Source organism: Aythya marila, assembly GCF_965140915.1.
Source record: "Aythya marila genome assembly, chromosome: 16".
Taxonomy (NCBI): Eukaryota; Metazoa; Chordata; class Aves; order Anseriformes; family Anatidae; genus Aythya; species Aythya marila.
The window spans coordinates 9,594,430-9,622,406 of NC_139057.1; the positions used below are offsets into that span (position 1 = coordinate 9,594,430).

Consider the following 27,977-nt stretch of genomic DNA (forward strand, 5'->3'; position numbering starts at 1 on the left):
AAGGGGCGGGCAGGGCCCGGTGTGTCCCGGCACAGCCCCCTCGGCCATGCTGCTGTGGCGGCGCCTGGCGGCCCTGAGGGCGGCCCCCGGCCCCCGGCGGCTCTCGGTGGCGGCGAGACCGGGACCGGGACCGGGACCCTCATCCCCAGGGCCAAGCGGCGATGGCGACGGCGCCCTGCGGCCGCTCTACATGGACGTCCAGGCCACCACCCCGCTGGTGCGTGCTCGGGCCCTGCCGCTGCGGTTTGCGAGGCCGGCGCCGTCCTCCTCCCGCCGAGCCCTCGTCCCCTCCCCGGCCCGGCTTTGCCTCCCCGGCCCAGCGCTGTCCCGTGCCCTGGTTGGTGTCATGCTTTGTGACACCTCCTGCTTCTTCTCAGAAATCCCTCTTTCTGCTGTGTTTGTTTGAAGAAATGCGTTTTGTTTGCTCCTTGGTGCTGAGCAGTTTGTGTCCTGCAGGATCCCAGGGTCCTGGACAGCATGCTGCCCTACCTGACAGCCTACTACGGCAACCCACACTCCCGGACCCACGCCTACGGCTGGGAGAGCGAGGCCGCCGTGGAGAAGGCCAGGCAGGTGAGTGGTGGCTCCACGCAGCCGGTGGTTTTCCTGCTGGCGAGGGCATCTGGTGCCAAAAGACGATCAAAAGCGATGATGATTCTGTGATAAAGCCGTGTGTGTGAGTTAGTCGTCTGCAGGCTGGATTGGGCAACTTCCTTTCCTCTGTGTTGAGCTATTCTTTGGCAGATTTATTGAAAGGAAAAGGAGTGACATCAGAGCAATTTGAAATGGCAGAAAGCAATACCTCAGGCAAAGATGCCTCAGAATTTCGGATCATGAGTGTGCTGCTGCAGGAAGGGGACTAATTTCCTCATTCTCCTGGTCTTTGATAAGTGTTTTTGGAATTTATTTTGGAAGCAGTATGTACTGTTTTTTTGTGTACTTAATTTTTACGTTAATTTATGACAGGCTAATGCTTAATGCCATTGCTAATAATGATTATGAGCTTCTTGTGTATTTTGTATTAATGGAGATTATTGTATCTGCAGCATAACTTTGTTAGATGCTAGTTGTGACCCTTCTGAGACTCTAAAGTGTATTCTTGAAAACATTTTGACTGTGTTATGGTATGGTGAATTCGTTGCATTTTACAGTAACAAAAAAAATTTGCATGTCTTTTTCAACAGCAAGTTGCGGATTTAATAGGAGCTGATTCAAGAGAAATTATCTTTACTAGTGGTGCTACAGAATCAAATAACATGGCAATTAAGGTAAAAGGTTTATGCTGATAGATATTTTGTTAAAACTGTTAAGAACTGTGCACATCTTTCAACAAATTAAACCAGTCCTCTTCAGTGTTTTCATAAATTATTTGGATGAAGGACTCAAAGGTTTTTTGAACAAGTTTGCAGACAATACCAAATTGAGTGGAGCTGTTACCTCCGTCTAGGGCAGTGAAGCCTTGCAGAGAAATCTGGACAAATTAGGTTGCTGAGCAATCACCAACAGTGTGAAGTTTAACAAGAGCAAGTGTTGGATTCTGCACCTGGGAAGGGGTAACCCTGGCTATATGTACAGACTGGGGGATGAGATGCTGGAGAGCAGCCCCGCAGAAAGGGACCTGGGGGTTTTGGTTAACAGCAAGCTGAACATGAGTCAGCAGTGTGCCCTGGCAGCCAGGAGGACCAACTGTATCCTGAGGTGCATCAAGCACAGCACTGTTAGCCGATAGTGGGAGGTGATTGTCCCGCTTTGCTCTGCAGTGGCGCGGCCTCACCTCGAGTACTGTGTGCAGTTTTGGGTGCCACAGTATGAGAAAGATTTAAAACTGTCAGAGTGTCCAAAGGAGGGCTACAAAGATGATGAAGTGTGTAGAGGGCAAGATGTATGAGGAGCAGCTGAGATCCCGTGGTTTGTTCAGCCCAGAGAGGAGGAGGATGCAGCTCCCTTCCAAGGGGAGCAGAGGGGCAGGCACTGAGCTCTGCTCCCTGGCGACAGTGACAGGACCCAAGAGAGCAGCGTGGAGCTGCAACAGGGGAGGGTCAGGCTGTACCCAGAACATGGTTTTGAGGACAGTATATAATAGTCAATGTTTTGGTTTCTTTTTGGGGTTAGGGGCTGCTTTGTGTTGAAAAAGCACCTCAGTGTTCCACCATTGGCCCAATGATACTCTAAAATTCTCTGGGTTTAGTTTTCCTTTGTGATGCTGATTTAAAATGCATTTCCATTGAGTCTGAACAAAACTAGTTCGTGTGGCTTTTTTTTTTTATTTATTCGATTTTATTTTACATGGAAGTAAAACATACGCTTAACTTATGTGCACCAAGTACAGCTCTTTTGTTTACATAATTTAAATCTTTACAACAAAACAGTGGTGGTGATTGCAAACTTTTCTTTGCTAAGATTAGTTTGTGTTTTAACCTTTAATCTAGAGCCTGTGGTTGTTCAGACATCTCATTATATATGACTCATAACAAGTTTCTGAAAAGTGCTTCTGTTAATAAGCAGTGTCAAGAATTTATATCTATTAGCATTTCCATAGGCTTTTTTTTGAAGTGAGATGCTTTAGTGCAACGAGTACTCATGAAAGTATCTAGTACGAATTACAGCTCGGTGCATTTCACAGTCAAGGTTGCATAATTTTTATAATATAGATATAGAAATATAATATTATAATATGATAATAGATATGATAATATAATATATACAATATATGATAATATTGATATTATATAATATAGATATAGCAATTTCTTGTTTTTGAGCATTTTATGTAAAGCTTGCTCTCTTCAGTGTTGTAACAGCAAATTTCTTGTTCATGTATTGTGCCTGACAGGGTGTCGCAAGATTCTATAAATCCAGAAATAAGCACATCATTACTACGCAAACAGAGCACAAGTGTGTGTTGGATTCTTGCCGCTCCTTAGAGGCAGAAGGTTTTCGTGTCACGTATCTGCCTGTTCAAAAAAATGGGCTGATAGATTTGAAGGTAGGTTATTTACTGACAGATGGTGAAAATAGAAGATCTTTTTGCTTCAAACTGGTGCTGAAGAAGACCGTGTGACCCCTTAATAACAAAGAGAGAAAGGATGATAAATAGCACACCGTAGAAGGAGAGTCACAGTCAAATGTTTGATGGCTGTAGCAGGATCTTCTGTTCTGTCGTGTGCTCCAAATGTTTCTCAAACAGAGTTCATCCCTCATCCCAATCTGCTGGCAGTTGTGTCCATGTAGGTAGAACTGTCACATACCCTGTGGAGAGCCTGTGGGTGGCTGTTGTGGAGTGGGATTTGATAAAAGAGTTAGTGATGAAATTTCATGACCTGAGCTGCCCAAGGCATCAAACACAATGATTGCAAAGCTCCCTTCTGGTTTCTGTCCATCAATTGACCCTTCTGGGTATAAGGGCTGCAGTCCTGGGATTTGGAAGTGTGTATGCTTATTTCATCAGTTGTGTCCTGTAATACAAGTCAGCATCAGTTTTGCTTGTAGGCCTGTCATGTGGCTTGGAGAGAGTTTGTGGGGATGTGGTGGAGGGGAGTGATCAGGCTGGCAGGCACAGAAGTGTTAATTAAGTTTTATAAGAACTTCGCTGGCAGACTCCTCCTTTGTGTGATGCTTTTGTGTATATAGTACAATTCCTTTGTAGTCAGCCTAACTTTGTCTAGGTGTGGGTTAAGATGGCTTGTGGGTGTTTAACTCTTAAAAAAAATAAAAATAGTTCATGGAATATACAAGACACGTGGCAAAAACTTTTGCTGACTTGATCGTGTCAGGTGGCTCTGTGCGTACCATGGTTAGGATATGCAGCAATGCAGTTTGTCACACTCCTCTTCCTGCAGGTATCCCATGTTCGTGTGGATTAGTTAAACATGTTTAGCAGTCACCAGGACTGTTCGTCAGAAGCCACAGGGATTGTTGACTGTGTGCTAGTTAGGGGGCTGGTTAAGACTTGCTAGCAAAATGGATGTGTGCTTCAAGAATCTTTTGCTTCTGCTTTTAGTCATAACTTCTGTGTGCTTGAATATTTCATCAGGAGCTGGAGGCTGCATTCCAGCCAGACACGGGTTTGGTTTCTGTAATGACTGTCAATAATGAAATAGGAGTGAAGCAGCCAATTCATGACATTGGTAAGTAGATGCTTGCTTCCAGAGGATAGCTAATGGCACTTTGCTTCATTTTACTTATTCTTTTTTCACAGAAAAATGCTACAGAGTCATGCTGATGTAATACAGTTAAGGATTTAGTAATATGCTGTTCCAAATAAGTATTTTAAAAGGGGAATGAGTATAAAATTCAGTAATGATTATAGCCTTGTAATAGAGTGGCTGCGTTGTTTCCCGTGTTGTTCTGAATGGTAATTTCTGAAATGTTCTGAATGGTGGTGAGGCATGGGAACAGGTTGCCCAGAGAGATTGTGGATGCCCCATCCCTGGAGGTGTTCAAGGCCAGCCTGGATGAGGCCCTGAGCAACCTGATCTAGTGGGTGGCATCCCTGGTTATGGCAGAGGGGTTGGAACTAGATGATCTTTATGGTCCCTTCCAATCCAAGCTATTCTGTGATTCGATGCAGCTCCCAGGATCCCACTCTGATTGTGTGATAACAGCTTCTGTGACAGTGACCCCAAAATATCCTCCCTGTTCTGTATTAAAGATGTCCTTTTTTAAGATGTTTGAGTTTGTAGGCAGGTTTTAGGCCTTGGTGCCTGTCCTGCATGATTCTGGCAGGTGTTGTTTTGCCAGGCTGTGGCAGCTGTCCTGTTGTGCAGCTGTCTTTCCTCTTGCTTAACTGCTGCCTTGTTTTTTTTCCTCTTTAACCTTCATTGTGCTCAAGGCAGCATTTTCCTGGTTTTCAAGGTTATATTTCTTCACTATAGACAAGTAATTGACCATCAGTTAATTGTTTATAGCTTTGAGGACTCTATTTTCATTCTGTGCCTGTGCTCTCAAGGCCATTACAGTTGTCCCACATTCAAACGCCAGTGTTCTGATAATGCCTTGATAACAAGTTGAGTAGGCCAGGACTGAGGCCTTGCAGAGTAAGCCTCGTGAAGGTTGTGGCTGCATATTAGCAGTAGTAATGCTGTTCCTGCTGGACCACAGGGGGCCAGATCTGCTGTGCAGAGAAGTCTGGAATGCATCTGTGCAAAGTATTGATTCTATGGAAGATGAGTTACGAGTTTTTTGATGACAAGAATAGCGAATATTTAAGTTCACTGCCTATGAACATTACATAATTTTGTCCCTCAGGGTATTAACAGGCTTGAGTCAGTTCAGATGTGGGTCATCAGCATGTGTTCAGAGAATGGTTTTGGAGCTGAGTATTGTAAAACTTGGAAAATAGAGCAAATGGCATAAAAACACTTGGCAAGAATGAGCATGCAAGTAAGGCTAGCTTGTACTGGACTGACAGTGAGAAGAAAAAGAATCAATTTGAAAATTTTAATTTTGTCCAGCTGTGGAGTCATCTGGGGACACTTAGGTGTCCTGTTTGGCCGTTTATACTTAAACAGGGCTGTGCTTTGGTAGCTGTGGGTTTGGAAACAATTCCACTTCTCAGAAGACCTTTTAACTATTCAACTGAAGAAATTCACTGTAGTGTTACCTGCTGACCTACCTAAAACTGTGCCCAGCTAGGCACCAGCTAGAACACTTTGATGTAGTGTAAAAGAGATGTGAAATGCACATTTCTTCCTTTGTCATCTCAGAATTAGTCCCTGCTATAAACTGATGCTTTATTGGAGTTTTTGGAATTGTAACAATTAGATGAGATAATGTGTTTTTCTTTCATGCTTTTCTGTTTTTATTACAGGTGAGATCTGCCGTGCACGTAAAGTTTTCTTCCACACAGATGCTGCGCAAGCAATTGGTAAAATTCCTATGGATGTGAACGACATGAAAATTGATCTAATGAGCATCAGTGGCCATAAAATTTATGGGCCCAAAGGTATTTATTGAAGCACTTTTCTAAAGATTTGTAGTTCTTGTGCTTGCCTTAGAAGGTAACTACATGAGTGTATACCCTAAGCCTGTATGTGACAGTGACTATTGCTACTTAAACTGTAGAAAATTGTTCCAGAACGGGTAGTGGACTGACTTTGGAGTAGTTCAGGCAGTGCTGTAAGGCTAACAGCTGTGATAAGTGGATCTCATACTTATTGGTTGTGAGGTGGCTTTGTTGAAAGAAGAAATGGTGTTTTATAATGATGGCAGCATTAGGATGAGTGGCTCTTCAGAAGTCAACTCCATGGTGTGAAGCAGCTTTGATACTGCAGTGGTTCAAATGAAATCACAGTGCTGTAGGGCTATGTTTAAATCCAAGTGTAACTTGCAACATGGAGATCAAAAGATTAAGTAGAAAGTTTAAATTCTTGGTGATTTTGGCCATCTTCTATACTGAATTGCTTCTTCCTATCCATCCCCCTTTGTGCACCTTCCCTGCAGAATGGGGTTTACAATCCAGCTACAGGTTTTGTAGCTGACGCTCAAATACTAAAAGTTTAGCTATTATCACCATTGCAGTCCATTTAGTTTGTAACACTTCATGTAGAAAGACAGAAATCAACTTTGCTGTATTCTGTGTGCTATTCAGACACAAAAGGCAAAATGATTTCTTATTTTTTCAATATATAGAGCTGAAGATGTAACTCTGGACAAGCATTATGTTTTCAAGAACTAACTTTGAACAGGAGACAGACACAAATTTTCCCAACTTCTTATGATCAGAAATTGCAGCCATTCTTCCTGTGGTGACAGTCACTGGTTAGGTATATGCCAAAGCACATGAAGGTGTGGAAATCAAGTTTCTAGGTGAGGAGACTGGTGGGTTAAATTAGGTGGCTGTAAAAACTGCCTCATCCAATCTGACCGTTGGAGATCAGTGCCACTGAGAAACATATGGACTGGGGGATTAAAGGCTGGAGTACCAAGTCTTTAGGTGACTCAAGTATGCTGGGAGAAACTGAACTTCTCCCATGTCTGAAGCTCTGGGAGCCTGACTTAGTAGGAACATGAATGGTGGGAACAAACCTCATTTTCTAAAAAATACTGTGCTTCTGTATGCATTCACTACATTTTTCTCCAGTGAGGTGTCCAGATACATGTTTGCTGTGGAAACAAGGAATGTTTCCAAATCCTGGGAGTCCCTTCTCCTAATTCCAGAACTGTGCATGTATACCACATGAATCCAACTGTTTTCCTTGTTTGAAGGGGTCGGTGCTGTTTATGTTCGCCGTCGACCGCGTGTGAGACTAGAACCCCTGCAGAGTGGGGGAGGCCAGGAGAGAGGACTGCGATCTGGGACTGTGCCCACTCCGTTAGCAGTGGGCCTTGGGGCGGCGTGTGAAGTGGCACAGCAAGAGATGGAGGTATGTGGGAGAGCGTGTTTGACCTGGACAACAGAAAATAATATAACAGGGCCAGCTGGATCTTAGGTTCCTTAGGTCTTTTTGTGTCCTTGTGTGTGAACTAAATTTGATTATCTTATTATAACATTAAAAGTTTTGGGATCTTCAAGTATAACTGAAAGTTGATTTTCAGCTTTCTTAAATTCCTTTTTTCTTGATGTGGTTTGAATCTTGTTTTACAGCAGATTTATAGTTGGCTGTTTTAGTGAACTACAGCTTTAAGTGCTTGTGTTTGTTTCTCTGTTCTGCCCCAATGTATTAGCAGCCTCTCTGAAGCTGAACAAGTATGTAATATATATTGGAACAATAAGATTTTCGAATCAATTATTCCAGTCCATTATCTATTGGACTGGATGATCTTTAAAGGTCCTTTCCAATCCAAACCTTTCTATGGTTTTGTGATTCTGTTAAATGTATTTATGTTCAAGTTTACTGCAGCTTTGCAACTAAAAATGTTACGGTGTCTTCTTTTTCTTGGTCATTTATATGTAAAATATATATACCTATAACCTGTATAAAACCTATATACCTAACCTATATAAAAGGTTATTTGCTAGACCTGGTGTTTAAGGCTCTGCATGCTGCTGTACCTGTTTATGCATCAATGCATTCCTCACAGCTGGAACGTAAAAAAACATTTAAATACTGCCAGTGGGATACATAGGCCAGGATATCTGTACAAATCAAATGGAGGTTTTTCCTGGGGGGCAGGCAGAGATCTTCTATCTTAGCTGTGTGGTTATGGAAGCCTTGTTGCTGGTGGGAGAGCTCGCAGAGCCTGAATGTTTGAATTCTACAGGAGCCTCAGATCTAGAATCTTTTTCTAATCTCTGAGAATTTTGACATTAAACAAAGAAACAAAAAAGTCATATTTGAGAATGCCTTATTTCTCTTCAAAGCTTTTTTGAGAATGTGACCAGGCGATTATAAACAAATATGAATTGCACGTGTGTATCTGACTATTTCTGTACCCTAGAGCTGATACTATACCTTACTGCTTTTTTAGTCTTTAGTTTAGAATGAGATTATGCTCATGGGCAGTTCTTATTTAGGAGGTTATGTGTTGTAAAGTCACATTATGGTTGAGTTCACAGTAATATGTGAGTGTGTGTTGTTATGTAATACAGTTTGAGAGCTTCTAAGAAAGTAAGAGACACTTTTACCACAGTAGATGCACTTTCTTGCGTTGTAAAATAAGTCATTTTTTGTATTGCCTAACTTGTCTTTAAGCACAAATAGCTTGCCATGTTTACAAAAGACAATTTGACAATTTGTGTATTTATAGATCTTTCTGAATGATTTTTAATGATGTTTTTGAAGACTGAACTAGTTAGGACCAAACTGGTAATATTCTCTTTTAAACAGTCACTAGAGTACTGAAAGCTTTAAGTTTCAAATGTGTTCTTTCCCCAGTCTAACCAAATGCAGCTACTTCAGTCTACTCATGGCTGCTCATGAGCAGTTTGAGTGAGCTCAGACATGCTAGAATTAGTGATCTGTTGATTTTTTTGCTCTCTTTTCTGGTTTCTTTGCTAGTATGACCATAAGCGAATCTCACAATTGGCAGAGCGACTGGTTACAAAAATAATGAGTGAAGTTCCTGATGTGGTTATGAATGGAGATAAAGAACATCGTTATCCAGGTAACATGAGCAGAATCCTGGCCCTATGAGCTGGCTCCTTGTTGTTAATGTCCATGACTGAATAATGGAGATTAGCAACGTGCTGTGCAAGTACTGCCATGCAGATTTGCTCTAGATTTCTGTTGCTGGGAATTCTCCATTTTTCTATTTCATTTATTTTTATGTAGGATGCATCAATTTGTCTTTTGCATATGTGGAAGGAGAGAGTCTTCTGATGGCTCTGAAAGATGTGGCTCTATCTTCAGGAAGGTAGGTGGAATATGTAGGAAGGAGAGCAGTATCTTATAGAGAAAGTAATGTCTGCTGTAAAGTTACTAATAAGGAGTGGTCTCCACTGTGCCCTGTACTTTCCTGTTTGGTTGATGAGTCAGCCTGGCATTGACTGCGTTCTGAGAAGGTGTTTCTCTTAAGTGGCACATTGTAAAGGAAGGTCAAATGTATTCATCCTAAAAGCAAAAAAGCAGAAATTCCTATCTGCCAGCTTTGTAGATTCGTTAACTGTGGTCTAAGTGGCCTTGACTCGTAGCTGCCAGTGACACTTTAATTCCAAAGGCTACCGTCATTTGATCCACTACAGCTTCTGTCCTTCAGCAGGATTTTACACAAGTGAAATTTTCACATAATTAGAATCTAGTGAGTCTGGACACGTATCTGAATTAAATTAGTTAATAGTGCCAAAGTTTAATGCAAAAGTAGAAAGAAAATTTAATACACTCTTACAGAGCTGTGTCGACTCTACAAGAGTGACCAATGACATTTCTAAGACCAACTTCATGCTTATGATGAAGTTAATGAAGTGTAAAGATGCCCTCCTTTCCACACCTTTTGAGAACAAAGCAGTTAGAAATGCATATCTTAATTAGAAATGTGTTGACACTATGAACAGAGAGAACAAGTTTTCACATGACTGTGAAGCCCAACGCTTCTGTCGTGTTAAATCTCTTCTGAGGCTCTGCTTCGTGCACATTTCTAAGCAGTCCTATGGTTTGTGCTGCACGTTGCTACCTGTGAAAATTGAGTAACATGTAACCAGTTTTTCCTACTGCTTTGAGGTGGAAATTCTGCCTCCTGACTTTTTGTAGCTATATCATCTTGTTCTGTATTCCTCTGTGCACTGTTTTCCATTGACAGCAATACAAATCAGATAGCAATTTATGAAGCCTTTTTTTTTTTAATGTGCCCGTTTATAGGTTATCATCTGTGGCTATTTCTGCCTTGGCTCTTGTCTTCTTTCCACAGCCTCCACTTCAACTACCTCAGTCTGCAGTACTACTGCTTCTGTTTGGCATTGTGTTAATTCTTAGAACATTATCTATGCTCTCTCTTCTTTCGTCATGCTCCTAACTTATTACCCTCATTCCCTTCTAATGCATTCCCCTTCTGTACTTTTTCCTTAGCAGCAGAAATACCACTCTTCTTGCTCCTGTTGCGTTGTGTTCACTTGTAGTTTCCAAAAGGCTGGGGAACCTGCTATAGGTTATTGTAAAGATTCACAGTAATATTGAATGTCTGTAAATGACGTGTTCTTTGTTGGAGATTAGTGAAGTGTAGAATCTGCGCGTGGATAGAAGTATGAAATTGGCCTTTTTTCCCTTTCCGTAGTGCTTGCACATCAGCTTCTCTGGAGCCTTCCTATGTTTTGCGGGCGATTGGAACAGATGAAGACTTGGCTCACTCCTCTATAAGGTGTGTGGAGTGGTCTTCCCTGTTGCTTCCAAATATGCTTCTTTTCTGCTGAAAGTATGTGGTGGTTTTGGTTCACCCATCTGTAGGCACACTATTCCAGTTCTTAATGTTTCTCTTTCAGATTTGGCATCGGTCGTTTCACTACTGAAGAAGAAGTAGATTATACAGTGCAGAAGTGCATCCAGCACGTTAAGAGGCTTAGGGAAATGAGGTGAGCCATCCTCTTACTGAACTTAAAGGCTTTGTAGGTATGATAATCATTTGAGGAATTGGATTTAGTTGAAAGTAATTGTTTATTTTAAAAATCTGTCAGTGTCCCTGTATATAGGCAAGTAGTATTGTCAGAATATGTAGTGGGCCAGATCTTAACAGTAGCAAAAAAATTTTTGAGCAAACAAATGTTTTAACCATTTTTCTCCCAGATCCTGCCGTTGTCAAGGAAACAGGGTGAGTAGGGCAAGTGCATAGGGTGGTTACCTAGAATTTTCTAAGCTAGAGGTGGTATTACTGTGTTTATGTATTTTGTTTTATTTTGGGAACACTGAAATATTCCTGATTTATCTGGCCATTATCAAATATGAGGACTCAGTCTCTAGGAAGCACATGTACTTTATGCCTAAAATGCAGGAAATGAGCTGAGGCACCTGCCCTCTCCCCTTTTGTATTTTGTCCAAGGGTAGCACATGTGAAGCTCACTGACTTCCAGAAGGGGAAGATAGATAGATAGATAGATAGATAGATAGATAGATAGATAGATAGATAGATAGATCAAACTTAATTTTTGTGTAGTTGATGAAATTGCCTCTTTGGTTATTGTTTTTGATGTTGTCGTCCAGTGAATTTTAGATTTAGATAACATTCATTTTTCTCTTCTTCACAGTCCTCTCTGGGAAATGGTGCAGGATGGAATTGACCTCAAAAGCATTAAATGGACGCAGCACTGAGAAAACAAGCTCTATCCATGGACTAGATGGACGTGGATTAAAATGCATTTTCTGTACATTCCTGAACAAAAATCATGCAGCACTTTTCTGTTTTCTTTTTTTTTTTTTTTTTTGTCACTTGCAATTTAGCTGGAAAACTATCTTTTCTGGTAACAGTCTTAAAAAGCCAAAATGAAACAAGTCTTTATTCTGAAGAAAGGCAGGATGATATCAAACCCACTACATTTATATTTACCCACAGAAATTTATGATGAGACATAATTTATTTCGAAATGTATTTCTTAATGTGAAAAATGAGATCAGCGTGTTACTCCTGTGTTTGTGGAATCCTGGTGAGAGGTTCCTTCTCAAGCATCCTGTATAGCCGTTCTGCTTGCAGTACAGACCTGTTGGCAGGCTTCCAGTTCATTTTGTTTGAGGCGAGTACCCCTACAACTGCAGATGTTTTTGTGCTGCTTAAATATTTTGTGAAATTCTCACACAGTAAGAAGTTCAGTGTTTCTAGAGGAAAAGGATGCCTCAGTGTGGCTAGGTGCCTTCACAGTTAAGTTGTATGTGGAGTTAAGATTTTTTTTTACCAAAAAACTGTGTTTTGCTATTTTCTTTTTTTTTTTTTTTGGGGGGGGGGAGGGAGGGGAACTTGGGTGATGCTCGCACAGGTCAATGTGCATTAATCCAAATTTTAATATGTTTCAGTGTTACAGAACTTAAAATACAATGATGATGCACTTTGCTATCCCTTCCACTATGTTTTTTTCAATGCAGTTTTTATATAAAAAGGAAAACTTGAATGACTGTGAGAGGGGAATATGCAGACTATGTCAGCTTCAGTTGCAATACCAGTTTAGTTGGAACTTTGGCGGCGGTGGTGGGGAAGCACATGAAGTGCAGTGTTTTCCGTGTGTTTTTTTTTTTTTTTTTTTTTCGTTTGTAGTGAGTCCTTTGCCATTACTTTGCTTATGGACACTTGGCTTCTGTCACTTTTGGGGGCCTTGCTCAACTGAGCCTGGGTGTTTTGTCTTTAGATAAGAACATGAGGTTCTGGATTTCTCTTTGCATGCCAGAGTTTACTTCTGTCCTATCTGAGACTTCCACAGGAATCCATTCCCTGCAAGTGCTGGGGAGAAGTGTCTGTAAAATGGTTTTGAGATTAATTCATATCAATGTTTCTCCTTTCTTATTTTTTTGATGTTTCCAGTAGGAGACTTAACCCAGTATTCCAAAGTGCCTTTGTATCAGTTGCATAAGCAGACAGCTCTCAGATCAGTTGGTTGGTTGATGGATGCTGTAGTAGCTGTTGAATTTAGTATACCTTACAGACAATATGTCACCAGTTCTGGATAGTTTCTGCGTTGAGGATGAACCACTTTACGTAGAAGCTAAAGCTAAGTCTCACGGGGTGGATTGTATTACAAAAGCTTGTTTGTTTTTCTGTTACCAAGGACAGATTTGGTTGTTTGTAATGTGAAGCTAATCCTGAATTGTTCTATTTGAATTTATCAGCTTTAGCAGCTTTAATATTGTAAGACTGGCATATTATGTTTCATCACAACATTTTTAAAACTTCCATATGTATAACTGGGTTTTAGAGGTGTTTGTTTTATGTTTTATCCTTGTGCCATGTATGGTTTCTGGATTAAGCATGTAATAGTGTGCTTTGGAACTATATGTTTATGAAATTGTTCTTTGTGTTTCATGAATGATAAAAATGCAGATAACACTTAAACTTGGCTACTTTCAGTCTCTGTTAGTGACTGTAAACTTAGAGTAATATCAAGAAAAAAGTTTAGGACACTTATTATTTTGGGGGGATCTTCCTTTCTGGCTGTACCTCTGCAGCATAATCATTAAGTTGCTAAGTTGCAGCCTCCCATTAGAGAGCAGTGAAAGATAGACTCCTAAGTTTTCTGTGAACGCTTACACAAGCCCTTTCTGTCATCTAGTTGACATTTGACTTTTGATGAGTCACTCCTCTCAAACTTAATGTTCAATCTGATCTAATATATTTTTTAAAACTCACATAGCCTAGTTTGTGATTATTTGGAGAAAAGGGAACTCAGATCTTGAAGATCCTTAGTGCCTTTTATATTTGAAATATTAGTATATTAATGCTACATGTAAAGGTTTGGGCAACTCATTCACACTATTAACTAATGTTTGTTTAAATATGCTTATAGGTCAAGATGTGGAAAAATAATGGAGATAATTCTCATGAGAGAAATACCAAGGATGAATGTTTAGTTCTAAACCAGTGAATGCAGTTAAAGCTTTTTGTACAGGGAAGTAAGCTTGTTTGGAAGCGGGATGTTTACAAATGGAACCACTTGTAACCTGAAGCTGTGGGGCTTCGTGGGCTTTTTTGATGATTAATTGGAGCCATCTGCAGGACATTAATAATATGAGCTGAAAAAATTGAAGATTTAGTGTCATCGTTCTGTGAGAGTCATAAAAATTGAGCCAGTAACAGACAGGAATGAAATAAACTTTCAGTAGTGTAAGATAGTTAGGAAATATGTGAGGAAAGCAAAAAAAAATAAATAAAAAAGCCCTTGATGGGTTTTAGCACTTCTAAAAGCTGACAGAACATGCCACCTAACTACAAAAGCAATGTTTTTCCAGGAAGGCTAATACAGAAGTAGACAGTTACCTGTTTTAGGCTTGTGGAGACAGAGAAGAAGAGGGTAGGTTAAAAGATTTGTTGACAGTGCTATACAGCCAGCCAAAAGCTGTTATTGGGAATTTTAAAATGACAAATTAACATAAAAGTTCCCAACACAATATTACCTCATTTTGGATCCCGTATCTGCCTGATTAACTGGACTGCTGTTCTCTGCTGTGACTTAAGTTACTTTCCAACTGCTTTCAGGTCGAATTGGTTTTGCTAATAGTATGTACACCACGTGCTTGGAAAAGGTACAGTTTTGCAAAGCTGAGTTCCCCAAAGTTGGCCTTAATAGATCTTCACCACTGAAGACAGTTTTGATTAAATCTCAGGATGGTAAATAAGGTTCCACGTTGGAAGAAAGTGAATGTCATTTTTCAAAATGGACAAGCTGAACGCTTGGAAGAACTGAGCACTAACAGCTGATCTTCCACACTCCTGTCCAAAAGAGTAATGAAAAAAGTCTGGTACAAGATACTCTAATAAGAAGTAAATCTCTTTCTTTAAACAATCAAAGTGGTTTTGTGCTACGTAGGTGTAGTAAAACATTTAAACAAAAGATTTAATTTAGGGAGGTGAGATATTTTTAAAAATAACTACACAGTTATCAATAAAGCAATTTGAAACAAATATCTGATTTACAGATTTCAAGTACAGATACAAATGAGGAATGAAAAAAAAAATCTGGGAAGGTTCTGTAAGGATTATTTATATTGAACATTTGTAAAAATGATCTGGGAACAATTAAAACTTGTAGTTGGCACATAGTAGTCAGGAAAAAAAAAAGGTAGTACAAGCTATTTGATAAGCTGGATTCATTCACCCAAAATCCATCCTTGTACAGAGGAATGAATAGGAGCGCGAAGGGATACAAACCGTGTGGTGGTAGCATGGGGGCCCTGCTGAGCAGCCTCACCCCAACACCTCAGGACAAAACGGTCTGGCCCCTGCTGCTGCTAGGTGATGAGAAACAGCCAAGCCAACCCAGCTGATGGACTCTCAGAGTCAGTAGGAAAATAAATAAATTGCTATATGAGGTGATTATTTTCGTTTCTTGCAGGAGGCTATGCAGCGTTTATTTATTTATTTATTTATTTTCTCCTCTGTTAGAAATGAAAGCTACAGCATTATCCATGTCCATCGAGGTGCTGTGGCAGAGTATCTCCTGAGGAGCATTAGCTGCTCTTCAGGTTAGGATGCTCTCTGGTTATGTGCATTGCCAGGAAATTCAATCAAGTGAAGTGTAAATACAGCAAAGGGACATTGCAACCAAAAGGGCATTAATTCAGGGTAATTTGACTTAATTCTGCACCATGTCTCCAAGTGAAGGAGTCAGAACAACCTGTCTCCACAGGGCTCTTATATTCGTTAAAAATTTGATGCCTCTGCTTCCTCAGCAGTTACACCCATGCTCACTTGTACTGCCTTTAATTTCCACAAAACGTGTCATATCATCATTGTACTACTATTGTGCCGGAACCAATGATACAGACCGTCAAGCAGAGATCCAACATCGCTCTGCTCAGCCTTCTACCTCTGACTTTGCCTTAAAAAAGGGCAGCGCTGCCCCCACAACCGCGCGTCCCCGCCCCTCCCCGCCCCACCCCAGCCACCCCTGAGACGAGGCGCGGCGCTCGCGTTGCGCATGCGCCGGCCGCCCCCGCTCTCGGCCCTTTCCGCCCCGGGCAGGCCGGGGGCGGGGCGGGATCCGGGCCCGCTGCGCGCACCGCGAGGGTCCGCCCCCCGAGCTCCGGCCCCGCCCCTCCCTGGCGGCGCCGCAGCGAGGCGGCCATTTTGTGGCGCTGCGCGGTCGGTGGCGCTGGGCTCGGCGCGCAGCGGGGCCCGGGGGCGGTTTGGCTCCGCTCTCCGCCTTTGTCCCGTGCAGAGCCCTCGGTAAGAGCGCGGCGGCGCCCGGGCGGGCCGGGCCCGCGCCTCCCGCCCGCCCCGCGCTGCGCTGCGGGCCCGCGGCGTGGCGAGGCGAGGCGAGGCGAGGGGAGGGAGGCCGGGCGCGGCGCGGCTGGCACGCGGCCCCGCGCACAAAGGGCCGGGCCGGGCCGGGCCGGGCCGGGGGCGCCGAGCGGGCGCCGCTGCCGCCTGGCCGGGGCCGGGGGGCCCGGGCCGCGCCCCCGCCGCCCCCGCCCCCGCCCCCGCTCCCTGTCCTCTCCTCTCCTCTCCCCTCGCCTCCGCCCGCGGCCCAGGTGAGTAGGAGCGCGCCGAGCGCCGGCGCCGCGGGGCCCGGCCGTTGGGGGCGGCCGAGTGACCTTGCGGCGGCGCCGGGGCCCGGGAGAGAGGCGCCGAACGGGCCCGGGGGAGCGGCGGGGCCGGGGCCCGGCGGGGGCTGCGGCGGGAGGTGCGCGGCCGGGGAGGGGCCGGCGGCGGGGGCCGGCGGCGGAGCCCGGCCCCGGCGGCCTCAGGAAGCGGCGCGGGGCCGCTCCCGGCGGGGCTCTGCGGGGCGGGGGTCGGCCGCGGCGGCCCCGGGGACGAAGCGGGGCGAGCGCTCTGCGCGGTGCGGAGCAGGAGGTCCCCGGTGCCTGCGGCGCTGCCACCGCGCCTCGGGGTTACCTTGTGAGCGTTAGGGAGGCTGCCGCACAGTGCTTTCAGTCTGTTTTCCAAAAATGAAAATCAGCTCTGGGGGAAGAAAGGTGCTGGAGTGGGTCCCGCTGCCTAGTGTCTCTGAGCTGTCTTGAAAAGTCTCTCGGCTCTTGTTTTACCAGTCGTTTCTGGACTTATCCATTCTTCTTGGCGACTTTCTTATCCCCCTCGATGTGCGGGGTTTGTGCAGGAGTATCGGCAGGTTGTTCCCTCGGTGCACGCCTTTAAAGGTTCCTTCGCCAGGGGTTCTGTGTTCACTGGAGGGCGGATATCCATGCATAGCCGGTGACAGGGTGTTGTGGTGACCCTCTCCCATGAAGTCGCAGAGGTGTGGTGTTGAACCACCTGTGCTCTGGTCGATGTTTGCTTTGTTAACATGCTCTTACGTGTCAGGTTGACTGGAAGGGATGTCTTAATGAGAGCGATGGGTGTTCTTTGAGAGAATTCAGAGTTGTGAATGAAAACAGATGATGCTTGCTGGAAAGCTTAAATATACAGCAGAGCTTTACACCTTTTCTGAAGAAAACTAACTGCTTGGTTTGGTTTTTGTTGTGTTTCACGTTGTAGTGTGTTGTCTTAGTCCTCTACAAATCCTCAGCTTGTTGTCAAAAGGAACACTTGCAACGTTGTGGTTGCTTGACTGGAAGTGTCTCAAACGACTTTTTTATTTGGAAAGTTCCTTGCGCATGAAAGATTTATCTGCTTCTTGAAAAGCAGATATGCTTTTGCACAAAACTGTTTTTGAGGTCGTTACATTTTTTTGTTACCTGTGTTGTAAACTACTGTTTAAAACTGCTAGAAATGAAAGTATACAGTTGAATATATAGTTGAATCCTCTAATATGGGATTGCCTGCTTTTTGTAAAGGTATAATAAAAAGTCTTATTTTCATAAATGCATTAGCCATTTTAATATGAGTCTGGAGAGCATAGTTTTGTCGTCTCATTTGTGAGCCTGCTGTTAAATGTCCTTGAAGATCTGTGAATATCTGCGCTTGTTTTAATTCCCTCTGTTAAGGAGTTTGTGGATGGTTTAGTAGTAATTCTGTCTGTAACTTTACTCTGATAAGGATGCTTATAACTGAAAACTGATTGTTGGGGTTTTGTGAGGAGGAGGCAGTTAGTTTTTAGCATGGTTCTTTTCTGGGTAGTATTCCACAGAAGGAAAACTGCAGCATGAGGTAGTCTGCTAAGCAATGAAAGAGTAAGAGGTTTTCCGTTCCTTCTTTTAAATGCAAAATGTACATGTTGCTACTTAAACTGTTAAGCTTTTTTTTTTCTGTTTTGCGAGTTGTAATCCTAGGAAGACGCTTTGTACTTTCAAAGATGGAAAAAAAAATGTTCATTTCATCAGGGTTTGGATTATAAAGTGGCAGATTACAAAGCATGGTATCTCTCAGGGAGTTCTTATGGTGTGCTCTGTTGAGGTGACTTGCCTAGAGGTGTCTGTGAGATGTTGCTTATTTTCACCAGTTTGTGTGACTCTTGAAGAGTTCTTCACGTGCAGCTGTAGGGAGACTTTCTGAGTTACAGGTTTTCTTCCTTTTTTCAAGTTAGAAAATGCACCATTGGAGAAAGAAATATTGATGGAGCAACAGCATGTTAAAATTCAGAATTTAAGTCTTTGCTTCTTAACTTTTGCCTTTGAAAGAGTGACTTGTTCATCTGTTAGGAATGGGAAAATTTGAAAGATTCTTTGAATGTTTGCTGGTTCTTCCTATATTCTTTGAAGAAGGCATGTATTTGTGTCATGAACTATATAGCAACTGCAATGCAGTTATCAAAAAGTGATACAGGGATAAGGTATTAGAAAACGCACTCTTACTCTTGTGTCTGTTCTATGTCACAGTGCCTTGTGGTGGTCACAGGTTTGAACTTTCTGTATATACAGTTCTTTGTGGACTGTTACTGCTGTTGTGTTGCCTGCATTGATTTTTGCCTCCATTTATTCTTTATTGCAGTCTAAAAGTTGGTTTTAATTGGTTGCCCACAGGATTGGCTTGGCTTCTGCTACTTGTTAAGAAAAAAACATCTGTCTTTGCAGGTAAGAGACTTTGAATTGAAGACTTCTTTTTATGCTTATTGAGTATACCTTAAGAAATAATTGAAGCTTTTGGAATCTGTGAATCGGTATCAAAACATTTGGGTCAAATTATCTGTAGCTGGTCTTATTCCTTTGACTCCCACTGGTGATGGTTGTTCTGGCAGTGTCGTTCTTGTAAAATAGAATTTTCTGCCAAACTAATGTTTTGTTGTTTCATCAGCATGTGGTAGTCTGTAACATTCTCTCAAGTTATTCTGCACTGTTTGAAAATGTAGCTATTGGAGTGCAGAAGCTAATTCAGAAGGTTCTATTTTGCTTTTGCGGTATTTAAAGGGATCAGATAGTTACCTGTCAGCTAATTCGAATTATGCTAATCTAATGAGTTAATTTTAGCATTTAAAAAAAAAAAAAAATCTAAAAACCAAATAAAAGCTGTACTCTGCAGTCTCAGGTATTGCTACGTAGTCCCAGCCTGGGTATTTCAAATTCTTGTTACAGCAGTGATGTTATTCCAGTTCTTAGCCTTCATCCAGGAACTGCCAGGTACGCTGTGTATGTACTATGTAGGCATTGTACTTCACAGGGAATAAGTTAAATCTTTTTAGTCCTGAATTGAAAAAATACATGCATCAGCCTTTACATGCATAAAGGCTAGTCCGGTGGTGTTTTACCAACTGATGCATGTGACCCAACATTTCTGTTTGTTTTACTGACTAGTGCCTAGGGGGAAGAAACCATCTTGTATACACCCTTTCATAGTGTAACGTCTACATCTTAAAAGATGGTGCTGTTAAGATTGATCAGATGACTTGGATTAATTCTAGACAGCTCCTTACTTTTAATTTCTGACCTCAACTTGGTAATGGGGATGGCTCGTCCATAGTAGAACTTGAGGATCTAGTCTCCAAGATCTCAAGCATACAAAGCAACGACAAAAAAGGCGTTTGCCTTAAAGCATCTGTTTATACAGGAGGAAAAGCAGGCAGCCTGAGAATTGTTCTTATAGCCCAACAAGCTGCCTTCAGTGCATACCTTAGAGGTGCTAACAGCCTGTTCTGTGCCTGGTGTTGCCTCTGCACGTATATTTGTCTTTAACAAGTGACCAGTGAAATACTTGACAGGACTTTGCTTTTAGTGTTAGTTTGAAAATTAGAGCGAGTGACTTATTGTCTCCTAAGTGCATTTTGAAACAAATCTGACTTGTATGTAAAAATGTGAAATTTGGCCCTTTTGTTATTACTCTGATGTTTAGTATTTAAAGCACAGAAGCAAAACTATTGCTTTTTTAAAGCAGTGAAATCCTGATAACTCAAAACTTAAAGTATATATTTTTGACAAAAATATTTGTTACAACTTTTATGCCATGTCCCTGTTAGCTCTTGTTTAATATTGAGCACTTGTTTAATGTCATGCATGGCATTAGTTACTCAGAGGTCACTGCAGCTAGTTTTCCCAGTGACTGTATGCTTCTGTTGCTGTGTTCTCTTGTCAGTAGTGATTGAGTGGACCTAAATAGTATACTCAGTAATAATACTTTGATATTTCTTAGCATTTATAAGGAAGCTTTGAATTCAGTGCAAGACTGAGCTGCTAATATTATCCCAGCAGCTATGTTAATGTTTTCAGATGCTTGAACTCCTAAGAATTATTTTTGTAGCCTTATCTGTTAATTTGCTTTCTGGGTTAGGTTCACAGAATCTAGTAAAGTAGTAAATACAGTTACCTAACAGGCTGTTGATTCTGATGTATTCTACACCAGCGCATCTGAGGAGAAATTCCTTCCCAAGATGGCTTTGTTCAACTAATGGCCAGATCAGATTGTCATGCCTTTTGCATTAGTAAGGAAGTACCTATGAAAAAGTAATCTTCCATTTAATAGGAAAAAAAAAAAACAAACTTAAAATGCCTGACTGCTGATGCATAAAAACTTCTGAAATTAATTTATTTGTATAATAGGTAATACAGAAAAATGTAAACCTCTTTGCAAGTTTTACTATTATTATGCTTTTTTTTTTTTTTTTTTAAGCATAAATGCAGAAACAGGGTTGCTTCTATAACCCTTGGTTGTCTCAGAGTCATCTAATTTGAAAGCAGTCCTGTTGTATAATCTGGCAAACTCTTATATTTTGCAGTTGCCTTTACTGTGGCTTCCTTAAAGAAAGAAGAATTTTAACTCCAATTTCAGAAGTTGCTGCTGACGCTAGGCAAATTTAAAATAAAGCTACAGAATCACTGAAAAATATTATGGTTTTATAACAGTGCAGAAAGTCTCATGATTTATTAGATGTGTACTTATAGATAGTTCTTTGACCTGTTTATTTTTCATGTGGACTTTTTTTTCCTGTTGGAAAGTGATTGGGCAATGAACATTATTCTCTAGTTAAAAGTGTGACTAGAAGAGGTAAATGCCAAGTGTTGCTTTATTATGTTGCCGTGAGTAGGGAAAGTTGCTTTTTAAAAAATAATCCTTGAGGGTTAGCATATATTTTACTTTCTGTTGCTGTTGTTCCTTGGTGAAGTAGGGGGGTTTTCTAGTGGTATGTAGAAGTAGATTTTTGAGATGCTTTCATGTTCATCTTGGAAGTTCCAGTGTATTGTTCAAGATGGTCTAGCAAGGAATCAGATGTTCACGTACGCTGAGCAGAGCAGCAGAGCTGACGCTGTGCCAAGGAGCTTCTCTGCTATTGGCAAGGGTCTCCCCATGCTTGGCTCCTGTCAGCTGGATGTGGGCCAATGCCCTCCAACAGCGGTGTGTTGCTTGAGGTCATTACTGCACAGAAGGGGTTAACTCTGGTTTATGGGCAACAGAACAAAATACTTCAGTACTCATTTGAGTAACCAGTGTGCAAGCAGAATTTATTCAGTTCTTCCCTGTGGAAGAATTATTAGTCTTGTTTTTATTACATACTGAGTTCAGCCTTATGCCACATAGTTAAATTGTTGGATAGTGACTTTACCTAGTAGTTTAGGATGTAATCAAGGTGTTTCTACTCTAAACTGTTTGGAATACCTGGGCAGGCAAATGTAGCTGACTTCAAAATTGGATACAGTACTCAACTGAATGCGAACGTTATGAGATAACTATCAGTTGGTCATATCTTTGGTGTATAGCCTAAAAGATGGTCTTTCTGGTGGTGCTTTGCCTCTTGGTGTTGCATTGTATCATCTGGTTCATCCTCAATTTCAAATGTCCACTGAATATTTTAATGCCGCTTACATGTGACCTTAGAGGTCTTCCATGTAGTTACTGAACTGGTTTGTACTCTAGGAAGTCAAGAAGCTTCAGAGGTAAGATGGTTCAGATGAAACAAGGCGCTACTGCTGAGCATTTAGGATAAGAGTCTGGCTTCGGAACTGGTGAATCGTGCTAGTATTATTATGCTGCTTTCAGACTTCAGTGAAGCTTTGTCAAGAATAAGTGAGAATTACCTAGTTTTCTGTTTATCTTGTACTTCTGATGTGACCGGAGGTTGTTCTTTAGAATGTATGCAAGGTAACTCAAAATCTAGATGTTCAAAATCAATCTTAAGTGTCCACTAGCCTCAGCTGCAGAGGTAGAAGTCATTTACTCATGCCAGAGATTGAAAATGCAATATTATACTGAATATCTACAGCTATTACAGTTATGGCTCGATTTTTTTTTTTTTTTTTTAAAATCTTCAAGGCCATATATCCAGCTAGGATATGCACATGTGTTGTTCTAGTTCAGGTGGGGTCTGTATAGTCACAAAATGTCTGGGGCTATTTTACAGCTGTTAGCTTCACTCTTGCCTTGACCCCTTGCTTCTGCTAGGAGTAAAATCTAACGTTGCTATAATGTAGATGGCCTCTGTCAGGATGGATAGTGATTTATGCTGTTGTCCATAATGGGTTTTTGTTCATAACTCCCTGTATGTTCTCAGTCCTCTTCACCTGCCTGGAGATAAAATCTGTCACCAACTGAAAAAAAGAACTTTTTATTGCTCATAGGTGTACAGAATTCTTGGCAGTCACTTTGCCAGGTACAGTGGATACCATATCAGTGTATGGTAACTTAATTTTGTTTGCTTGGCTAAAATGCATTTAGCTTATGTTCCATTAAATACTCAACTATTGATATGATAGTTCTAATTTATGCTGTTCCCTAGTTCTCTTTCCACTGACACTTACGGGTCTCGGTTTAACAGTTGCTTTGGAATTTCTAGTGCAAAATGTATAGTAATTGTTTTGGTAAATGTTTAATACTTCAGTCTGCGTGAAGTAAACAAACACGAATAAGGAACTTGGAATATAAACATGCTTAATCTTTGCAAGATGTTAGGAGTATGTAAACAAATGTAGTAGATGGTGTCTGTAGGTAATTGCATGGTGTCATAAACAGTAGTCTGACATAGCCGTTGCCTTTTCTCATCTGCAGGTGTGTGTTGTTTCAGCGCAGCATGGCTGTGGTCATCCGCTTGCAAGGTCTCCCGATTGTGGCGGGGACCATGGACATTCGCCACTTCTTCTCTGGATTGACCATTCCTGATGGGGGCGTGCATATTGTAGGGGGTGAACTGGGTGAGGCTTTCATCGTTTTTGCCACTGATGAAGATGCAAGGCTTGGTATGATGCGCACAGGTGGTACAATTAAAGGGTCTAAAGTAACACTATTACTAAGCAGTAAAACCGAAATGCAAAACATGATAGAACTCAGTCGTAGGCGTTTCGAAACTGCCAATCTAGATATGCCACCAGCAAATGCTAGCAGGTCAGGACCACCACCTAGTTCTGGAATGAGTGGAAGGGTTAACTTGCCCACTACTGTACCTAACTTTAATAACCCTTCTCCTAGTGTAGTAACAGCTTCAACTACTGTGCATGAGAGCAATAAAAACATATCCACATTTTCTACTGCCAGTATGGGGACTGCACCTCCAAATCTTGGGAGTACCTTTGGTAGCCCAACGTTTAGCTCGACTATACCTAGTACAGCATCCCCAATGAATACAGTACCTCCTCCACCAATCCCTCCTATTCCAGCTATGCCATCTTTGCCACCAATGCCTTCTATTCCCCCAATCCCTGTTCCTCCTCCTGTGCCCACACTGCCTCCTGTTCCTCCGGTTCCCCCAATACCCCCTGTGCCCCCTGTACCCCCGATGACGCCTATGCCTCCCATATCGGGAATGCCTCCTATGAATCCTCCACCCGTAGCACCTTTACCCACTGGAATGAATGGGTCTGGAGCAGCAGTGAATATGAACAGCGGCTTGAATCCATTGTTTATTGGTCCCATGAATCCTGTAAATCCTATCCAGATGAATTCTCAAAATAGTGTCAAACCAATTCCAATCAATCCAGACGATTTGTATGTCAGCGTTCATGGAATGCCCTTTTCTGCAACAGAATCTGATGTGAAAGACTTTTTCCTTGGGCTCCGTGTGGATGCAGTCCATATGCTGAAGGATCATGTAGGTCGAAATAATGGAAACGGACTAGTTAAGTTCTTTTCTCCTCAAGATACGTTTGAAGCACTGAAGCGAAACAGAATGCTGATGATTCAGCGCTATGTTGAAGTTAGTCCTGCAACAGAGAGACAGTGGGTGGCTGCTGGAGGCCACATAACTTTCAAGCAAACCATGGGTCCCTCTGGGCAACCGCACCCTCCTCCTCCACAGGCTCATTCTAGGTCCAAATCTCCTAGCGGACAGAAAAGGTCACGATCTAGATCTCCCCATGAACAGGGTTTCTGTGTTTATTTGAAAGGTCTTCCATTTGAATCGGAGAACAAACATGTAATAGATTTTTTTAAAAAGCTGGATATAGTTGAAGACAGCATCTATATAGCTTATGGACCTAATGGGAAGGCAATTGGAGAGGGTTTTGTTGAGTTCAGAAATGAAGCTGATTACAAAGCAGCTTTGTGTCATCATAAGCAGTACATAGGGAATCGCTTCATTCAAGTTCATCCAATTACTAAAAAGGCAATGTTAGAAAAGATAGAGCTGATTCGTAAAAGATTGCAGAACTTTAACTATGACCAGAGAGAAATCATCATGAATGCTGAGGCAGAGTCAGGTTTGCCAAAATTGTGTGCACATATATCTAATATTCCGTACAATATAACAAAAATGGAAATCCTTCAGTTTCTAGAGGGACTGGCAGTAGAAGAAAATTCTGTACAAATTCTTGTTGATAATAATGGGCAAGGCTTAGGACAAGCACTGGTTCAGTTTAAAGCTGAAGATGATGCTCGTAAGGCAGAGCGTTTGCACCGTAAAAAGCTGAATGGAAGAGATGTTGTGTTACGTTTGATTACTGTAGAAGAAATGAGAGATATCGAGAGAAACCCACAGTCTCAAGGGAAAAAGATACTGAAAATACCAATACAAGGAAATGCACCTGTGCCTGGAGCACAGGCCCCTGCTGCGGAGGAGCATGCCTTCTTGGGGGGGAATCCTAAAGAAGCGAACAATGGCCCTCCATTTAATTTCCCTGGTAACTTTAGTGGGTCTGGCGCATTTGGTCCGCCTCTGCCGCCACCTGGATTAGGTGGCTTTCCTGATGCTAGACCAGGAATACCTGCAGTTGCAAGTAGTGGTTTGCCTGGTGCAGGTATTGAGGTCCCAGGTTTTGCAGGTGGTCCTGGTAATTTGAGTGGACCGTCAGGTTTCGGAGGGGGCCCTCAGGGTTTTGGTAACGGTCCTGGCAATTTAAGTGGACCCCCCAATTTTGGTGGTGGCCCTCCAGGAATTGCTGGTGGTCTTGGGCATTTAAGTGGACCTCCGGGGTTTGGACCTGGACCGGGAAACATACATATTAGTGGACCCCCAGGTTTTGGAACAGGGTCTGGGAAGCCAGGACCAACTGTCATAAAAGTGCAAAATATGCCCTTTACTGTTTCGGTGGATGAAATTCTGGATTTCTTTTATGGTTACCAAGTGATCCCTAGTTCAGTGTGCTTAAAATACAACGAGAAAGGCATGCCCACAGGAGAAGCAATGGTTGCATTTGAGTCTCGTGATGAAGCAATGGCAGCTGTTGTTGATTTAAATGACAGGCCTATAGGCTCAAGAAAAGTAAAACTTGTTTTAGGGTAGCTGTTAATATGAAGTAGTTGTAGAATAGATATTCATAGTGCTGTGATAAATGCATCCGGATTGGTTTTTATAGTATTTCCAGGATAGAACCTGTGGATTGTTTAAACTGTAAACCAGACTTGTTTTGATAAGACAGAGCACTGGGTTAGCCATTACAGAAGAAACACTGCAAGGATACGCGCGCAGTGGATTTTCCCGTACAAATGTGTGGAGAAGGTAGGCAGATTGCTTTTCATCATAGAGGTTTGGTGAACTATACTGGACACAGTGCTTATCAAGGAATCTAGATTGGTTTTATGTAGTTTCGGATAAGGGAAATAGATGAAGTCAGTGAAGCTCTTCAGTGGGTGCTCTTGCAAGCCATTGTAAAATAGATAGCTATTTCTAGATTTGGTTAAAAGCTGGCTGAATTTGCTTTGTTTACAGGTCAAAGCTTTGTTTCAAGTCCTGATTTTACCCTTCCAATTGAATGAATTCTCAGTGTACACAGATTCATTGTTTTGTGTATGTATCTTTATTTTTTTCCAAGATTCTCGCTGTATGAACAGTTGAATTATGCCCATTGCTGATATGTCTACCGAACTAATTCCTTTAAGTATGAGCAGAATCGTTCTGTAAAATTCAAGCTGTTCTTTGTGGAATAACCTTTAGTTATTTATATATTGCAATTATAACTGTGCAGAATAAGACTTTTGCCACAAGTATAGCTAACCTCAAACATCATATGAGTTTTATAGTACACTTAAAACGTTTTCAGTAGAAGTAACAACTTGAAAATACTCATTATTGTTTAAGTAGCTTGATTTGTTAGGATTACATGAACCAGTTGGGATGGGATCTTTGACACTAGTTGGATATTGATGTTGTATTTCTCATGTGTCTTTTGAACTACTTACATAGAGTCTCTGCTAAGAGAACCAAAGTGGTGATTATTAGTAGAAGATTGGAGTCCAGCTAAAGTTTTAAATTAGTTTATATATGAAAGAAGCTTTTATCTTCAGCAACTCTGTCGTGAATTATTGCTATGGGTGAATTCAGAGATAAAATTTATTTTTTTCCAAAACTTGAAAATACTGAGTTTACTATATATTTTTGCAATAAACTTGTGCTGTTGTATTTAAGTCTGTAAAGAGTTGCCATTTTCTTTGCTGTGCAGTAAAACCTTTCATGGAAAAATGGAGAATTGGAAAGGAAGTAATTCACAAGTTGGAAAGTAGAAACTTTTGGTTCATCCTTGCTTGGCTTATGATAAATTTTAAGACTTGGGCATTGCCTGAAAAATCCTGCTATTCCCTGCAAATCATTGTACTTAAACATGGTAATCTTTAAACTGTTTTGTTTTTTGGACAAGAAAAACAGTGCCTTTTGGTGTTGCATATCATGGAACACTGAAGTGTGTTGTCAGGCAAAATTGAGAGGTGCAAGTGGCAACAGTTTTATTCATGTGGTATGTAGGAGAGATTTGGAAACCTGTGCGGCGCTGCATCCTGAGAGGATTTCACAGTACAGGAATATGTGGAAGGATTGTATAAAGGTGTACTTCAATAAAGAGGCGGTCACATTACACAGATGCTTCTGTAATTCATTAGCATAATTTTGTTTTTTGACAGATTATTAGGTGGTCCCAACTTTGGAAAAGTCATGTGATTTGTATATACTGTTTAAAATTAAGCCTCCTGTTAATAAAACTGTCTGTCTCTGAAGCTTCATGTTATGCGTTTCAACAGTCTTTGGGAGTAATGTTTCAACAGCAGATCTGTTTTTCTTTGAAAGTCTGAAAGTACTCTTGCTGATGTCAGAAAGATGTGTGATTAGGAGTCAAGCCTTTCAGTTTATTTTTAAAATTTTGCTCTTTGTTTTTTAAACAACTTTTATTAAAGTTTCATACTATATTGGAGTTACTTGGGTGCTTGTTTCTTCATGTTTCACATTAGAATAAAATTAC

The 27,977-nt window shown here is 41.7% G+C and overlaps 3 protein-coding genes across 6 annotated transcripts in view; all 3 read left to right on the top strand.

Moving 5' to 3' along the window:
- The first annotated feature begins 11 nt into the window (after positions 1 to 11).
- NFS1 (NFS1 cysteine desulfurase) lies at positions 12 to 13,406 on the top strand. The gene is made up of 12 exons (XM_082773665.1): positions 12 to 217; positions 457 to 573; positions 1,185 to 1,268; positions 2,834 to 2,986; positions 4,034 to 4,127; positions 5,810 to 5,944; positions 7,207 to 7,364; positions 8,940 to 9,045; positions 9,213 to 9,294; positions 10,648 to 10,731; positions 10,853 to 10,942; positions 11,612 to 13,406. The coding sequence occupies exons 1-12, from the start codon at positions 47 to 49 to the stop codon at positions 11,673 to 11,675; spliced, it is 1,338 nt and encodes a 445-aa protein (XP_082629791.1). The 5' UTR covers positions 12 to 46; the 3' UTR covers positions 11,676 to 13,406.
- A 2,707-nt stretch (positions 13,407 to 16,113) lies between these two features.
- CPNE1 (copine 1) overlaps positions 16,114 to 27,977 on the top strand; it is a 41,579-nt gene continuing 29,715 nt past the window's right edge. Inside the window, exons 1-2 of one of the 3 annotated variants that reach the window (XM_082773104.1) lie at positions 16,146 to 16,230; positions 18,921 to 18,971. The gene's annotated coding sequence lies outside the window, so the exon portion shown is untranslated. Of the gene's footprint in view, positions 16,231 to 18,888; positions 18,972 to 27,977 lie in introns of all 3 variants that reach the window. The other 2 variants (XM_082773103.1, XM_082773102.1) reach the window with 2 other exon arrangements.
- On the top strand, positions 16,144 to 27,976 carry RBM12 (RNA binding motif protein 12). 2 transcript variants are annotated; one of them, XM_082773101.1, is made up of 3 exons: positions 16,144 to 16,230; positions 18,921 to 18,971; positions 23,368 to 27,976. In XM_082773101.1, exon 3 carries the CDS (start codon positions 23,390 to 23,392, stop codon positions 26,030 to 26,032), a length of 2,643 nt encoding a protein of 880 aa, XP_082629227.1. In that variant the 5' UTR covers positions 16,144 to 16,230; positions 18,921 to 18,971; positions 23,368 to 23,389; the 3' UTR covers positions 26,033 to 27,976. The 2 variants fall into 2 exon arrangements, with proteins under 2 accessions (XP_082629227.1, XP_082629226.1); XM_082773100.1 differs by having other exon boundaries at positions 16,174 to 16,230; positions 18,889 to 18,971.

Coding starts and splice junctions, on each gene's coding strand:
- NFS1 (XM_082773665.1), top strand. CDS start 47: ATGCTGCTGTGGCGGCGCCTGGCGGCCCTGAGGGCGGCCCCCGGCCCC. Junction 574..1,184: donor CCGTGGAGAAGGCCAGGCAG/GTGAGTGGTGGC, acceptor CTTTTTCAACAG/CAAGTTGCGGATTTAATAGG. Junction 9,295..10,647: donor GTGGCTCTATCTTCAGGAAG/GTAGGTGGAATA, acceptor CCCTTTCCGTAG/TGCTTGCACATCAGCTTCTC.
- RBM12 (XM_082773101.1), top strand. CDS start 23,390: ATGGCTGTGGTCATCCGCTTGCAAGGTCTCCCGATTGTGGCGGGGACC.